The sequence below is a fragment of the Melanaphis sacchari genome, unplaced genomic scaffold, assembly GCF_002803265.2.
Source record: "Melanaphis sacchari strain LSU unplaced genomic scaffold, SCAv2.0 Contig106_pilon_pilon, whole genome shotgun sequence".
NCBI classification, from domain to species: Eukaryota; Metazoa; Arthropoda; class Insecta; order Hemiptera; family Aphididae; genus Melanaphis; species Melanaphis sacchari.
Window position 1 is genome coordinate 556,643 of NW_020270400.1, and position 17,668 is coordinate 574,310.

Below are 17,668 nucleotides of genomic sequence, written 5' to 3' on the forward strand. Positions count from 1 at the left end.
ATAATGTTGTGTAAGTAAGCAGCTTAACCCACCTTATAAAATTATTTTTGAAATAGTTAAATAATTGTTTAAAAAATTTTAATATTTTTACAATTTATTGAAAAAAAATTAAAATATATTCACAAATATTACTAAAGAACAACAATGAGTTCATTGCTTAATGTTCTTAGATACTTAATCAACTATTTAATCTACTGTTGACAAATTTTGTAACAATCTTAAACCCAAAGAAAAAATATTTGATTATTTTTATCGTTTTCTTGAACTTTTAAGTTACACAGCTTTGACTATGAATAATGTTTGACTATCAATACATCTGTGCATTAATTTTGGTTAACTAATAACCATATTATTTCATATTGATAAACAATTTCTAATGGCTAATAGATATTGTTAATTTTTTGTTAAATTATTATGTAAGTTCCCACTGATCGCTTCTCAATATGTTAATTATTTATCTATCATTTATAAGTAGTCGCGCCGAGGCCACTATTATATTTTAATATTTTATATCCGTAGAACTGTAGAAGATAGCATTGTTTAAGCTTTGAGAGAACACTTAAACGGAGTATGCTGACAAATTGATCATGGGTTATCTAGACTCGCTGTTAAATATCAAAAGTATTTTATGTTTTTCCATTAACAGATTAATAAACTTTTTGTTTTCTCTCTTTTGAAGCTATTACAATAATTATTATTGTTCAATCAAATTTAGTTGACTGCTCGTGAGTCATAATAGCTAATTAATATAATTTCATCACGTCTATTAAAGTCATAGTGACATAGTACATAGACCATAGTTTATTTCATACACTCAGACTCAGACGCACTGAAACGGCGAAAAAGGCACTGAATGCCGGTGGCCTTTGTACCTTGGTATACTAATGCGTTATCAACAGCTGATCCTCCTTCATAAAATAGATTAAACATATCGGTTACGTCATAGTATTGATTATGATTAGTGATAAAATAAACCATAGTGTTTGAATAATTTAATTACTTACTGATCAAAATTTTAATGGATAATCAATTAGCTTAGAGTTCGTTTTTATTGTTTGATTTTACTCTTTTTTTGTTTTTTTGATTTTTATTCCTCGCTAAAATGGTTCAAGAATACCAATCGCCGGTGCGAGTTTACAAATATCCATTTGAAATCGTAATGGCTGTAAGTACAACAGTGTATTGCAGTCAGTACACAAGAATTATAAATTAAAATATATTCTAATATATAAATTGTAATTTTGTTGTTGAAAATCATTGAGTTTCAATTTATTTTTGATGTAGGCTTATGAAAGACGATTTCCGACATCTCCGTTAATACCGGTCTTCGTTGGGAGTGAAGTAACAGCCGACAGTACAACAAATGATGGTTCGATTAGAACCACTGAAAGAAGATGTAAACTTGTTGTGGAAGCTCCATATTTGCTAAAAAAGGTTTTCTGTACTTTAAATATGTTAATTAATATTCATGTACATGTAATAACATTTATTTTTTAGATTATCGGTGTAGATTATGTATATTTTATTCAAAAAAATGTACTAGATTTGAGAGAACGTTGCTTAAATATTGAAGCAACAAATGAGACATTTTCAACTCGTGTAAATGTATTAGAAAAATGTCGTTACTATGTAAGTCAAATCTATCAATATTCAATATTATTATTAGCATATTGATTATTCATACATCATTTTTAAGTAACAAATTGAAGCAATCATTTAAAATTAATAGATTTAACATTGAGAATGCTGTGTAGGTTAAATCAATAAAAAATATTACCTAATCAAAACACATATTTTGTATGGTCTTTGAATTAATTTTAGATTGTTAGCTTTTGTGCAGAACAATAACTATTAGTTTAACAATTATTTTTTTTAGGTCTGATAAAATTATTTATTCTTTTATATTGAGATATTAGGTAATTAGTAGAAAATTTATTTTGTATTTTAGAATGAAAAATCAAAAAAAATTAGTACTTTACTAAATTAATCGTTAAAAATTACAAAAAAATTATTTAGCTTATTCCAGTTTTTAACAAAATGTATTTATTTATTTTAAAATTCAAAAATTAATAATTTTTTGTAACAAATTTAAAATCCTTGAAATTTGTTTCTAATGTTTTAAATATGATATAATTTTCATTTTTAATCATTTAAATTTATTATGTCCATTACTAGTCGTGGCAACAAGTTAATTGAAATCCTAACTCCTAGACTTTTGAAGTTCCATATTTTAAATAAAATCTTAAATTTCTATATTAATTTTAAAGTTTCTTAACTGATAAATTTAGAATATTTGACACCTCAGAAGAAGGGAGGGGTCATGAATACCTTTGAAATTTTTAAAAATTAAAAATAAACGTTTTTATTTATCAATTATATAAAAAAATAATAAATGAAATATAATTCTGGCTACCTGTCTGCTCACATATTGGATTTTTTTTTAAATAAAGAACAATTGACACTGAATTTGTTAATATTATGTTAAGTATAAAAAATATATAATGATAATAATAAGAATAAACAATAAAAAATAAAATATTTAAATTTTACATATTTTACAATATATCGGTATTTAATTCATGATATAACTTAATTAAATTCATATCTTATTACTTAAAAGTATCGAAATTAATATAAACTAATTTATGGTGGTAATATATCAAAAAGCCATATTGTTATTTTTGTCACACTAGGTGTAAATTGTAAGTATTTTAAAAATATCAGGTGTAGTCGTCATGTGGATTACCTAATATCAATGAAAGTATGCGATGTCAAAAACTAAAATGCCTTATAAGTTATATATGTTTTGAAATAATTTTTAGGTGTTCAAATTATTTTTTATCAGTACGAAGTTTAAATTGTTTCAATTTTAAATGCTTGATAAATGTAAATATTTATGAGTTATTCTAATCAATAATCATTATTAATAGTATTAATGATAACTAACTACTGAATTGTTCATTTTATGTTAATAAAATTACTAAAAACTTGTATTCTAAATAAACTTATACAGTATATGTTACTAAAAAAAAGTTTAAACCAGACAAAACGCAAACTACTCATAATACTTGTGAAAAGTGTCATATTTTGACTTTTTTTCCTGACAAACTTAATTTTGGTAAAACCATAAAGACTTTTATTGTAAGATTTTATTATGATTATTAATCAGGCATAGTCAATTTATCATTGTTATTGTATCTTATCTATTTTTATATTATAAATATGCAGAATACACCTTAATAAATTGCTATTTTTTTGTAGTAATTTTGATAAGTTTTTTGGTAATTGCAGCAAATGAACTATATCTATTATAATTAATAATACCTCAAAAATGTATTTTTATTATTATTTTTTATTAATTATACATGAACAATAATATTTATTTTCAATGTTAGTATTTAAGATACTACAATTTTTTTCCAAATGAGGTTGTTCATAACTTACATAGATTTGTTTGGGCGAAAGCCGAAAAATAATATTTTACCTAATAATGTGAGCAGTTTACGTTTTGCTCAAGCATTCCTATGATTTTCTGGTAGTGTATGTACTATAAATAATATCACATTGTGTTAAATATGCACAATATTATTATATTGTTAAATATAATATTTGTTAGCTTATTTATTTATTTTTTTATAAATAGAGTCATAAAAAGTATTCATTAAAAAAGTTATCAAATAAACTAGTAAAAATATAAATCATTAGATTGGCTTAAAATATAAAATAATATAATATGTATAACTTTGGTAGTTACAAATCTTAATAACTGATATGTGAGTTTGTGTATTTGGTTTAAAAATTATTAAATTATTTTTTAATACTTTTATCTTTTTAATGTTAGTATTAAAAATTTAAATTATTAGAATTTTAACATTTTAACTATTTCAAAATATTTTTATTTTTTTTATTTTTATGAGTCTTGTGAATGGTTCATGAAAATTTTAGCATAGATTTTGATTTTCATGATTGGTTTTTGAAAATTTTTAAGTTTGGTTGCAATTACAATGTTTATAAATGAAAAAATTGAGATTTTATTTAGTTTTGATACCTGTAAAATCATATTTTTTATTTTATTTTTTTAAAGATGCATAAATTAAAATTAAAATGTTAAATTTATATGTAGTGATATTTAATAGTTCTAAATAGAATATGCTTTATTTTATTCCTGTTTTTATCAGGTTCATCCAGAAAACTCAGAATGGACGTGTTATGAACAAAGTGCATTATTAGATATAAAATATTTTTTGGGTTTTGAGTCAACCATGGAAAAACTTGGTATGAAACAATACATTCAGAATATTTCTAAGGGAAAAGAAATAATAGAATTTTATGTTGATGAACTAAAAAAAGATGGAATAACTAATATTCCTCGTTGGATACCTACTGGAGGTGATCAATCTTGGTTAGTCAAATTGCATATATTTACTTTCTAGTTAGTTTTTATTATAATAATAATAATTAATATTCTTTTAACTCAAATTAAAATAACTTGATTTAAATTGCATGTTTATTTGATTAAAACAAATAAATTATAATTATATTATTTAATATGATGGTTTTATTGACATTTTCTACGTATCAATTATTATTTTGTCTCATATAAAAGTAACTCTCAGAAGTTATATTCTTCAAACAAGGATGTCAATGGATCTAACTAAAACTTGCTAAGTACAATTGTCTTATGGATATTACTTTATCAACTTTATCGGCAATTATCTAGTTTGAATTTCAATAAGATAAACGCTATAAAGTAATTTTTAGGTCGTGAACAATTGTTGAAAACAAAAACTAACGATGAAACTTATTTTATTAAGGAGGGTGGTCTTAAGCTTACTCTTATATGAGAGAGTATATACAATATTGTAATTTAAATTTTATTTTATAGTGACTTGAATAACCCGGAAGAAAATCAAATTGGTCTTACCAAAGATAGTCCAACTACTGCAGGTAAAGTTAATAGATTCATGTCATCTTATTTTATCGTAGTCACTTTTTCTAAAAAACTTATCACAAACCATAACCTCGCAAAATAAAATTTCACTTGGACCAAGATTATAATTTAATAATTAAATTAATATATTATTATATTTTGGTACAAACCAAAGTTTTTCTATTCTAATATAATATACTATATCATTATTAACACATTTTCATTCCAGAAATATTTTATAAATTATATAGTATGTATGCTATTAAATAATGAACAGTTAACATAATCTTACGGAGAACAATGGTCCAATTACACTGCTTGTGCTCTTGACCATAATAATTATAACTGTGGGTTGACCTAAACAAAAGTGTAATCTGTATTGAGGACCATTCATTAAGAATGTAGTAACAAGTAATTGCGTTTGAGTATAAAATTATACAGAATGCAGAGTCAAGGGTTCAAATCATATACTGTGTAATTTTTTTCATTTATTTCTTGATGCATTTTTCTAAAAAGTCTATACTATAGTATCTACTTACTCCAGCTCTTCATACTGTGACTAAAGGCTAATTGTAAGAAGAGGCTGAATCAATCAATCAATCCTTTATTTTTACTGTGTGTAGTACTGTTTAAAATTTTAAATAAAATTACCTTGCTCTTAAATATTCTATTAACTTTTTCAAAACAGTTTTTAAGATGTGATATATTCACTTAAAATTGTAACAACCAATTGCGCTGTCAAATTTTACCTAATTAACATGTTTGGTGTAATGTTTTTGTTTATAATACAAATATTCATTAATATAAATATTACTTTTGTATGCTTTTTAACTAATTTTTTTTTATGTTTTCAATTCTAATATCCTAAACACCGTGATTTGATTTGGAATTAAACTTGAAATTCATATGCTATGATCTTAGTTGTTATTTACTTGGACTTAAAATGTTTGAAGAAAAATAATTAAATTAAAATATAATAAATATATATATATATATATAGTATATACTAACTTAAGCAAAAAGTGTAGGTATTTGATTTATTTTTTTCATGTTTGTTAAAAAAAATATTATTTACATTATCCTATTATATAAATCATTTTACATTTATATATTATAAAAATATGTTGTTAAAGAAGTTTTGATTAAAGTTTTTATTTGTATATTTTTAGATTCTCAGTCAAAAATATGGTTAGAAGATGAGTATATTAAAAGATATATTGGAGAATTGACACCTTTACAAGAATCAAAGTTAGTGCAATTCAAGAAACAATTGTCACAACTACAAAAGTCTAAGGTAATTTTTTTATCAGTTTAGTTAAAAAATAAAAATAAATAATGATTTATAGTTCAACATGTTGACTACGATTTGATACAAAATGGTTTCAATTATATTATATTTTAAGTAAATTTTTTATTCTTTTATATGTATAACTTAAAACTATTTATTCATACACTGTTCAGAAATATGATCTTATAAGAGCAGTGTTTGTTTATTAGAAGTTATTACTTTTTGTATTCACTAGTGCAGCAATCGCCAACCGCTGGTCCGCGGACCACTGGTGGTCTATGGTAAGAATTTGGTGGTCCACAGAAAAATTTGAACATTATTTGCAATGTTGTGTTTATGATAGTAATATACAAAAGTATTGTATAATGTTGCTGTATGTAGGTTCAGTTTACGACAAATAAGAATAAACGAGTAATAATATTGTTATTATTATCGCATGTTATGAAATAAATAGACCTAATAATATCGTTATCGCAATACGTTCTAAGAAAACTAATGAATCGAATCCAGTCTTCATTTTAACTTTTATTTATTAATATATTTTTTTTTTTTTTTTTGTAATCAATAAAAATTAAACTTACTTAAATAATTTTTGCTATACATAAGAAAAAACCTTTATTGATATATTTTAAAATATGCGTTGATTTATTTATTTTTTGGTATTTAAGACTTATGAGTATACATTAGTGGTCCGTAAAATTTAGAGTTATGAATTCATTGGTCCGTGAGATCCAAAAGGTTGGCGACCGCTGCACTAGTGTGAGAACTATAAAAATCATATACAGCCAATGTGTTAATAAAAAATCACTACTAGAACAAACTTATAAATTTATTGAAATGTATAAGGAAAACAAATATTATTCTTCAATAATATTGTTTTAGTTACCAAGTGATACAACATTATTGCGGTTTTTGCGAGCTACCGACTTCAACATTGAAAAAGCAAGAGAAAATTTATCTCAATCACTTATATGGCGAAAAAAACATAACATTGACAATATATTATCAGAGCATGAGTTTCCTGAACCAATTAAAAAATATTTTCCTTGTGGTTGGCACCGCCATGACAAAGGTAAAATATAAAATAAAATAATTTATGTCTATTATAAATTTATAAGTATAAGCTCATGTAAATATTTTAAGCAATTAATATATAGTTCTGTGTCTTAGATTTTGAGTAAAACAAGAAATGAATTAAATTTATAATGTTTTTATGGTTAAAGGAGTAGTGTAATAGTTTAATATAGACTCAAATGTTAAATTAAATGGACAGTTTATAGTTGTCTATGAAAACTATTTTAGATACCTAATAACTATTAGTTTTTTAAAAAAATTAATGAAATCAACAGAACTAATTAACGTGCTATTTTTGGTTATTATTTGACATAGTACATAAAATTTATATTTATGATAAATTTATTTTAGTAAATCTGGTTTTAATTAAAAAGTTAATTTTTTTCAAATATCTTAATTATTTATGTTTATTATTTTTACAATGGCATATTATTTTATTACATTTGAATTGATTATTTCAGAAACTCATTTAGTGCAAATTTTAAAATTCCCAGTTTGCCACAGAAATCCGTAAAATGCCATTTATTAATAGGTTTCTGAACTAAACACATAATTCGACCAAAAATGAATCAGCCATAGAGTTTCGATACTTGATGAGCTTTTGCACTAAATGAAGTGTTTTATTTCATAAAACAATAATCTGAACCTAACACATTTTTCATCATTTTGGTGTTTGACAGATTTCTGAAATAATCGCTTCATTTTTATAATTATCTTTGTGTATTTACATTTGGAGGAATAAAAAATTTTCAAATTTTTATATTGAAAAAAGTTATAATGAATTAGGAAAATCTAAAAAAATGTATGTATATATACATGGAAATACAGGAATGTTTACCAGTTTTTGAAAACAAAGATAAATATTTTCTTATCAAAAATAAGTAAATATTTTATGCTAATAATTTTTTTTTTCAAATCTTATTTCAGATATTTTATAAATTTATTTACTGGTTTTATGTGAAACTATTTTTAAAAAAACTTTTAATTTTGTTAATGTATATTTTTTTCAATGTTATAGAGGGGCGCCCATTGTATATATTACGTTTAGGTCAAATGGATGTAAAAGGTCTTCTTAAATCAGTTGGTGAAGATTGTCTTCTTAAACAAGTAAGCTATTATTTTACTATAAATAACTAATAAAATAACATTTTTGTTGCTTGCAAATTTTCTATTAAAAATAAATACATTTATTTTATGATCATGAAGACAATTTAAAATTATTTTCTTACTTTTTGATATAATATGTATAAGTATATATTTTAATATTTATTATTTTGTGTTAAGGCTATGCATGTATGTGAAGAAGGTTTAAAACTAACAAAAGAAGCCACTCATACATCTGGCAAACCAATCACAACTTGGGGTTTATTAGTTGATTTAGAAGGGCTAAATATGAGACATTTATGGAGACCTGGTGTGAGTGCATTGCTTAGAATTATTGAAATTGTAGAATCTAATTATCCAGAGACACTTGGGCAAGTACTTATAATTCGTGCACCTAGAGTATTCCCTGTATTGTGGACCTTAGTGAGCACATTTATCAGTAAGAAAAATATTTATTTACTCTTTTTACATTTACTGCTTTACTGTTATAAATGACTATTAATTTAAATTTTCTAGATGAAACAACACGACAAAAGTTCCTATTTTATGGAGGTAATGATTATCAATCATCTGGTGGTCTCAGTGAATTTCTCACAGAAAATGATGTGCCTGATTTTCTTGGAGGTCCTTGTAAAGTATGTTGTTTTTGATTTTTAAATTATTAAATTTATTTTTATTTTATGACTATTAATTCTACACTTAAAAACTAGGTTAATATTCCTGAAGGTGGCTTTGTACCCAAAAATTTATATCTTAAAGAAGGGGAGTTAGAAAAAGAAGCGTGTACAATTACTGAAGATAGTATTTATCAATCTGTGACACTGACTAAAGGACAGGTAATTTATACTTATATATTTTTTATTTACAAAAGATTTGCCGAGCATGCTTACCTTCATTTTTTCCTTTAGTAACAATTTTTTCAAATTGTAATTTTTAGAATTTTTTAGTATACTTAACGACTATTTTCAAATACTTGGATTTTTAATACAATTTAAGAAGTATCTAAACACAAACAAATAGTAACTTATGAATCATTTAACTATATATTATGTACTATAAATAACAGTTCTTGATAGGTTTAAGGATATAGAGGCTATAATTATTTTAAAATTATAGTAGTTAAAAAAATGTTGATTTAAAAAAATCATAGAAGTATAATAATTTATTGAAAATTACTAGAAGTATTAGTGTCATAAATAAAACCTAGATTATTAAGTTAAACCTAATCCTTATCTTTTATTTAATTTAACCAATTATTATGTATAGATTATCATTCATTATTACTGGCTCATCCTTGCAAATTTGATATTAATAATTCTTCACTTACTCATTTATACATTAAATTCCAATTAATCATTAGTTATTTCTTTTATATCCTATATTCTGTTGCCCTTTTTTTGTTCCTCAAACATGTAATCTTGTTCAAATCCATGAAATCTCTTAATTTATTTTTTAACTTTCCCTCAATCCTTAAATATTACTAATTACTAATTTGCCATAAAAATTATTATTTAATTTATTTTTGAAACTGATTTTATTATTATATTTTTCATCTAAATGTACTAGTGCTTACTGATAGACACAAAATATAAATATATAATAAAGTTAATTTATATAGATAATTTACTAATATGTCATATTTATACATTTTATATAATATAATTAGGTATCATTAATCATATTATATTAAAATTTATAATTATAAATTGGATATTAAGTAGTTAATTAAATAATATTAATTGATTCATGAAACTGCCTATTTTTTAACCCGATCACCTATCGCCTTTATTGACTGAAGAATTTTTGATTTACGTATAGTTTTATTGAGCTTGCTGGAAAATTCATCATATGACCCAAACACACATACATTCCAATGTTTCAACTTCTTCCAACGCCAATATTTAGTGCTCCATTCAGAGCTCAACTACCATCCTCTCAAAAATTAAAAAACATTGGGTAGGATGGGGGAAACGTTTTAGTACAATTTTCAAATTTTGAAAACTGTTGGTCTGTAAGGCAGTATTGGGTGCTGAAATCAATTAATCCTGACAAACGTAAATTAAAAATTGGTTTTGGTTGGTTATATACTTAAGCTATTTGGTTATTAATTAATTCTTGTACTGACTATAAATCCTCGAGTCACATCCAGTGAAAAAATAAAGCTATTCAATTAATTTATTGTTTAGAAATAGAAAACAAAATTTATGATAAAATATATAATTTATAAAAGAAGATATTACAAATCATTTTTTAAGACAAAATGTATATTAAAATAAAATTTTAAGTTATATAAATTCAAAAATTCAGCTAATTTTAACTATAATCATTTATCTAGTATCTATAACCATTAACTATAATAACTGTTATTATTTTAAAAAATTTTTATCAATTAGAATACATTTTCTTAAAACACTTAGTGTAATGTCACAATAATAGTTCCTATGTTTAGTATTATAACACAAAATATGTTTATACAGTTTCTTTCAGAAACTACATGTGTGCATGTGTAATATTATAATATTTTAAATAAACTAATATTTAATTATAAATTATATTTTTTAATGATGTATTATATTAATTGTTATATGGTTAATTAGATTCTAAGGCTCAGGGTGCCATACTCTAAATGGGGGGAGGATCTCAAAAATATTTTACTAAAAAATTAAAATTACATCTGCCAACTTATAAATACTAAAAAAAGAAGGTCTACTATAGTTCTTGTCCAAAATAATTTACTAATCCTTGCTCCACTCTAAGGGTGGTTTAATAATTATTTAAACAAACGAAATAACCACTAAAATTTATTAAATTTCATAAAAAAAATTTTTTATATGAAGGTAAAAACTATATGTTTTATTTAGTCGTCTGCAGACAATATCTGAAAATAGTGTTGATTGGATTAAAATGTTATACTTGTGAAAATTATATAGATTGTAGGTCTTCTTTAATTTAGAATAACATTATAATAATATTAAAGTTTATTAAATAAATTATATGATACACAAACATTAAAATATGGATTAACGTGTTAGTGGATTACTATGTTTGCGCAACTACGCTTTTGCATGATTGCATTTACACGTTAGTGGATTAATGAGTTTGCGCCTTACACATTTAAGCATAACGCATTTACGCATTTGCGCGACTATACTTTTGCGCATTAGCAGATTATTGCGATAGTGGATTAACGCGTTTACACAAATACACTTATGCGGATTAACGCATTAGCAAATTAACACGATAGTGGATTAACACGTTTACGCATTTCCGCTATGCGGATTAACGTTTTTATACATTTCCGCTATACGGATTAACAGTGTTAGTGGATTAACGGGGTCTACGCATTTCCGCTATACGGATTAACAGTGCTAGTGGATTAACGGGATCTACGCATTTCTGCTATGCGGATTAACGTTTCTACGCATTTCCGCTATGCGGATTAACGATTTTAGTGGATTAACGCGTTTCCGCATTGCGGATTAACTGGGTCTACGCATTTCCGCTTTACAGATTAACGCGTTTGCGCATTTCCGCTATGCCGATTAACGGTGTTAGTGGATTAACGCGTTTCCGCTATGCGGATTAACGTTTCTGCGCATTTCCGCTATGTGGATTAACGGTGTTAGTGGATTAATTGGGTCTACGCATTTCCGCTATACGGATTAACAGTATTAGTGGATTAACGGGGTCTACGCATTTCCGCTATGCGGATTAACGTTTCTGCGCATTTCCGCTATGCGGATTAACGTTTTTGCGCATTTCTACTATGTGGATTACGGTGTTAGTGAATTAACTGGGTCTACGCATTTCCGCTATACGAATTAACGCGTTTACGCATTTCTGCTATGCGGATTAACGTTTCTGCGCATTTCCGCTATGCGGATTAACGTTTCTGCGCATTTCTGCTATGCGGATTAACGTTTCTGCGCATTTCCGCTATGTGGATTAATACGTCTACGTATTCCGCTTTGCGGATTAGCGCTGTTAGTGGATTAACGAGTTTGAGCGTTAATGCTTTTGCGCGTTAGCGAATTAACGCGTTAGTGAATCAAGGCGTTTACGCAACTATGCTTTTGCGCGACTACACGTTAGCGGATTAACGGGTTTACGCAACTACGCTTCTGCGGGACTACGTTTTCTTTTTTTTGTATAATTTTTTTTTTTCTTATTAATATAATACTATTTTAAAATGTATTTAATAAAGAATTAAACAAAATTGCCTGTCATCTTTAAGCAAAGTTATGGTAGCATAGTGGATTACGTATATAAATAATAGCTGACCGACCACATGCACTTCATTGCTCGTTAAAAATGTCAACTTTATTTTTGTTATTATTATTATTATTTTTTTTTTATATTATTTAATACGGTTTTTTAGATTTTCAAATTCAGCATATATGTAAAAAATACATCTACTTCTTTAAACCTGGGCTTGTTAACATAAATAGTATCTATAACTGTCCAAAATATAAATATAAAATAAAATTAGAACACAATGAGAATGCATGTTTAGATTGATCAATTAAATAGTTTAAAGCAAACTGTATAACCTAGCCTGTTATACAATTAAATTACAATATAAATATGAAATTAGGGAAATATAACAAAAGTCAAAATTATATACAAACAATTAAACTATAAGATAACTTGTCTGAAATCTAAAATTAAAATTAAATTAAATATAGTTTTAATTAGGGAGTCATTAATTCATAAAATAACTATTTATAGACTACTCTTTTTCCATCCATTATGCCCCCATAAATATTATTTTTATATGATAATTACATATAGTTGAAATAGGTTAGACTTACATAGTCTACAAATAATTAGTTAAAGGATTTTTTTGAGTATTTTACAGGTAAATTATAAGCTTTTAGCTCTCCAAACTTTGAAAATATGGTTTGTTTATGAGTTTAATACATTTTTTTTGTTTTAATAATATAATAAAAAAATTGCAAATTTCTTATATAGATATCTTATAGGAAGAATTCCTAAATTTACGTAATTAATTTTTGTTGAACCAACTTACGATTTTTATTTAATATTATCCTCAATACATTATTCTGATTTGATTGAAGGGGTTTCAAAAAACTTTTTTTTTTACGCCACCCCAAACTGACATATAGATTGATAAAAAACAAAATAGATGGTATGTAGATTTTATACAGGTAAAATATAAAACTAAATAACTAACTTATTTATCTAATATAAATATTAGTTTAACAAATTTGTGTTAAATATATGCACTAGCTTACTTCTAAAGCATATCAAAGTTTGTATTTCTGTTAGATACCTAGTCTTTAGTTATACTTGAAAAATCAAAAATCAAAATTTAAAAATAATAGCATTACCAAAGAATAGTAACACTGTTTGAGCATGCTGGTGAATTACTTTGTATATTATATAAATATTACTTTTTAAAATATATAATATATATTCTTTTATTTTTGTTTAAGGCTCATGAAGTTTTTATTGATGTCGAGGAATCTAGTTCAGTAATAACATGGGATTTTGATGTAATGAGACAAGATATTAATTTTAATGTACTAAGATTATTAATTGAAATCCAGCCATCAACTCTTCTCAGTTGTGCCAGAGGTATTCATAAATTAATTTATGATATAAAAATTTATATGTATTTTATTTGTTCATTGTTCAATAACCAGATATTATTTTATATAAACAAAAATAAAGGTTAACTATTAAATATTTTAAATGTCATGTTTTAGGTAATATAAATGTTATAGAAAAAGGATGGAAAGAAGGAGAGCATTATGAAAAAGTGGAACAGACTATATTATGTCATGATGGTGAGAGTGTCCAAGGATCTCATCTTACCACTAAAAGTGGAACATATGTATTACAATGGTATTGGTCGCCAGATAGTTCAATAATTAGCTCAGGGCATCATACTAAAGCCAAAATCATGTATTATTATGAAATGTTAAAATCTGCTGATTATCGGTAATTATAAATTAATTATGGAGTAGAAAAAAATATAATTAAAACAAAGTATTTGTTGATTGGTAATGAATGACTAATGATATATTGTGTTTACATTTATCATTAAAAACACATTAGATGATATTATCAATACCTTTTTTTATTCGTTGAATTCAACTATTTGATACTTATTAATTAATATTAGGGGCCGAAATTATATTCTTTTGCATATTTTTTTTTTTTGAGTCTATGTAGTCAGACAAGGGCTCGAAATCTTTACAAATCGTGAAACAAGTGAGTTAATGGTAAAAGTCTTTTTTGCATATTTGAGAATATGTCAAGATGAAAGAATATTTCGTATAATAAAGAATATTAAAAAATATATTGATTAATTTTTACAGATGGTTCATGGATGTAGTGGGGTTTTTAATCGGGGGGGGGGGAGCTGTTGATAACTATTTTTTCCTTTTTCCATTTAATAGTAGAACTTAAACGTTAAGTATAAAAAATAGAATTGAGTTTGAAGCGCTGAGGGGGAGTAGACACTTAGGTTTGGTAGGTTATTTGATGATTATAAAATGAATAGAAAAAAAAATTCTATTGATTTTATAGTAAAGCTTACACATTTGGTATAGATGTCCGATACCTTTTGTTGCAATGGCATAAATAATATAAATTAAATGTCCGATAATAGTGATATTATAACAAAATATAGTTATCAACTGTTTTCAAAAATTTTCTTAGTTAAAAATATAATATTTAAATCTATTTATTATTTTGCACATAAATGCATATTTTTAGTTCAAGTGAATATTTTAATAAAAAAGCATATTGTTTGCATATTTTATTATGATTTTTAAAGAATATTGGAAGAATATTTTCAATTTTTTAAGAGAATATTAGCATCTTAATTTGGCTATTTTAAAAGAATGTAATTCCAGCCCCTAATTATTACTTTATTTATTACTAACATTTGTTTTATATATTTCACAGGGGTTCAATGTCAAGTTTGATGTCAGCCAACAGTAAATTTTCTTGTCTTAGTAACAGATAATTAACTTATCATGTATTTTATTTAACATACAGTTTTAATCATTGTGCCTACGTTAAGGACCATACTTTGAAAAAAAAAATGCATTGATTATTATGTTTGGTGTGTAGAAAATTAATGAACATCCTTTTAATGTCGTTTAGTATTTTAATGTTGAGTTATATTCTTTATTACCGAGTTATTAAAACTTCAATTTTTTAAATTGTAAATAATTGAAGTAAAAATTTAAATCATTAGTTTTAGAAATATTCTAATAACTAAATAAATAATTTTAAATATAAATATAATTTTTCTTTACACATTTAAATCTATTGGATTTAATAAAAGAAATACTTGTCTTTTTTGAGCATGGTCCTTTTAATGTTTTTATTTCCTATTATAATCTCTTTATTCTAGTTTAATTATATAATTATTTGTTAATTCATCACATACTATATATTAAGTTTAGATTTTGTTATTTTTTAGTAATTTTTTTTTTTTTTTTTGTAATGATCTGATAATTGTTTTGACTTTTAATGTAAACTATCTTTATGTTTCCTAATTTATCAACTTATTTTCAGTTGGCAGTTTTAGTTAATTTATCTTTTATTATTTTTATTAATTAATTTTTTTTCTATCTGTGATCAAAACATGTTTTATCTATTGCAATTAAATAAAAATAATAAACTATTTAGTTTATGTAATTATTGTACACACCATTATTTAATTAAATAAATTTTTGATAAAATAATGTTTTCACTTAAATGATGTAACTCGTGTCAATTGAATTTTTATGTGTCTTGATGGTACAAAATTAATGTATCTAATAATAATGTTATTGGATTTTATATCAGCAATATTCATATTTATTTAATATATAAATAAAATATGCTGCATGCATGGTATAGTGAATTTCCACAGTTATGATTTTAAATCTTATAACAGACATAAAGTAATTAATCCTAACTTTGCATTTATAAAATACTAGCTCTTTAATAATATGTCCATATTTTCAGACTAAATTAAAGCTGCATATTTTATTTATTCATAACTTACTGATTACAGATTGTTATAATTTGTGCCCTAATATGTTATTGTAATCTAACTATGATTTAGTATATATTATCAATTATCATATTATGTTCTGTATTAATTTACTTAATATTTTAATGAAATATTAATTTTTAGTTTAAAATAATAATAATTGTATGCCAAAAATTTAAACTTGAGAAAAAAATAGTTTAAACAAATTACTTTCAAATGAGAAAGTACAATAAAAAAATACATGTTTTTTCCTTAAACTAAATAACTTAAAGACAATATTATTTTTAATTTGTAAAATACCAGTGCTCAAGTAAAAATATTTCAATTACCTTTTTGAATAATTTATTGAAAACTGATGCTTTTACCTCACTGTATAAAATCTGTGAACACTTAAGTCATACACAACCATTAAATATATTAACCTTTAAAACAATAATCATGATGTATTTGTGATACCTACCTGTTGTGTGGCATGTCCACATTATGGACTTGTCTATAGTATAAAAAATGTAAACTGTTTTAAAAACTAGTTGTTGTTTGTTACCATTTATCTACTTATTTAAAATACATGTAAGTATAATGCTTTCTTTTTACAATTTTGAAATACAAAATATGATGCAAATGTTCATGTTGACATGATCTCTTTGTAGTAGTAATATTGTAATGAAGCATTTTTTTTTATATTATGATCTTGTACAATTATGTTATGAGATAGAATATAGAATTTTAGATGGAATTGATTTATGACAACTTAATGTCATCATAAAGTAATAAATTAATTTTAATTAATAATTTTATTGTACCTACTATTTTTTTTTTTTTTTTTTTTTTTTTGAACCGTACTAAGTCTTATTTCAATAAAAATGTTGTTAATATGAAAAATATGTTAATTTTAATTTTATTGTGATTTACTTTTGTATCAATAAGTTCCTTTAGAATTTCATTGTATTATCTATTTATTAGTATTGTTGGGTAGGTGTATCAAAAATTACTCAAATAAATAATATTTTATTTTTATACCCTTAGTTTCAATTGAATTTTTTATGTTAAAGACTAAATGTTGGATAATTATTTTAATTATTGAAGAGAATGATAAGTATAAATGTCCTTTAAAAAAAAAATGTATACTTGGAATTAATAAATTAGGTACCATTCTCGTTTAATAATAAACATAATTATTTCATTATTTGTTATGAGTAATTTAAAACATACACTCCAGTTAGTTGTATTCAATGTGAATAATAAGTATGACTTA

The 17,668-nt window shown here is 24.2% G+C and overlaps 1 protein-coding gene across 1 annotated transcript; it reads left to right on the plus strand.

Moving 5' to 3' along the window:
- Positions 1-966: 966 nt before the first annotated feature.
- On the plus strand, positions 967-15,562 carry LOC112603379 (SEC14-like protein 1). Its single transcript, XM_025351910.1, has 14 exons — positions 967-1,165; positions 1,285-1,434; positions 1,498-1,629; positions 4,179-4,402; positions 4,886-4,947; positions 6,100-6,224; positions 7,101-7,290; positions 8,311-8,399; positions 8,577-8,835; positions 8,913-9,031; positions 9,107-9,232; positions 13,853-13,994; positions 14,126-14,360; positions 15,333-15,562. The coding sequence occupies exons 1-14, from the start codon at positions 1,103-1,105 to the stop codon at positions 15,391-15,393; spliced, it is 1,977 nt and encodes a 658-aa protein (XP_025207695.1). The 5' UTR covers positions 967-1,102; the 3' UTR covers positions 15,394-15,562.
- Positions 15,563-17,668: the final 2,106 nt, after the last annotated feature.

What these genes read in the sequence shown, in the direction of transcription:
- LOC112603379 (XM_025351910.1), top strand. Translation starts at nt 1,103, where the DNA reads ATGGTTCAAGAATACCAATCGCCGGTGCGAGTTTACAAATATCCATTT. An exon ending in TAGAAAAATGTCGTTACTAT is followed by an intron (nt 1,630 to 4,178) that starts GTAAGTCAAATC and finishes TGTTTTTATCAG; the next exon opens with GTTCATCCAGAAAACTCAGA. An exon ending in TGACACTGACTAAAGGACAG is followed by an intron (nt 9,233 to 13,852) that starts GTAATTTATACT and finishes TTTTTGTTTAAG; the next exon opens with GCTCATGAAGTTTTTATTGA.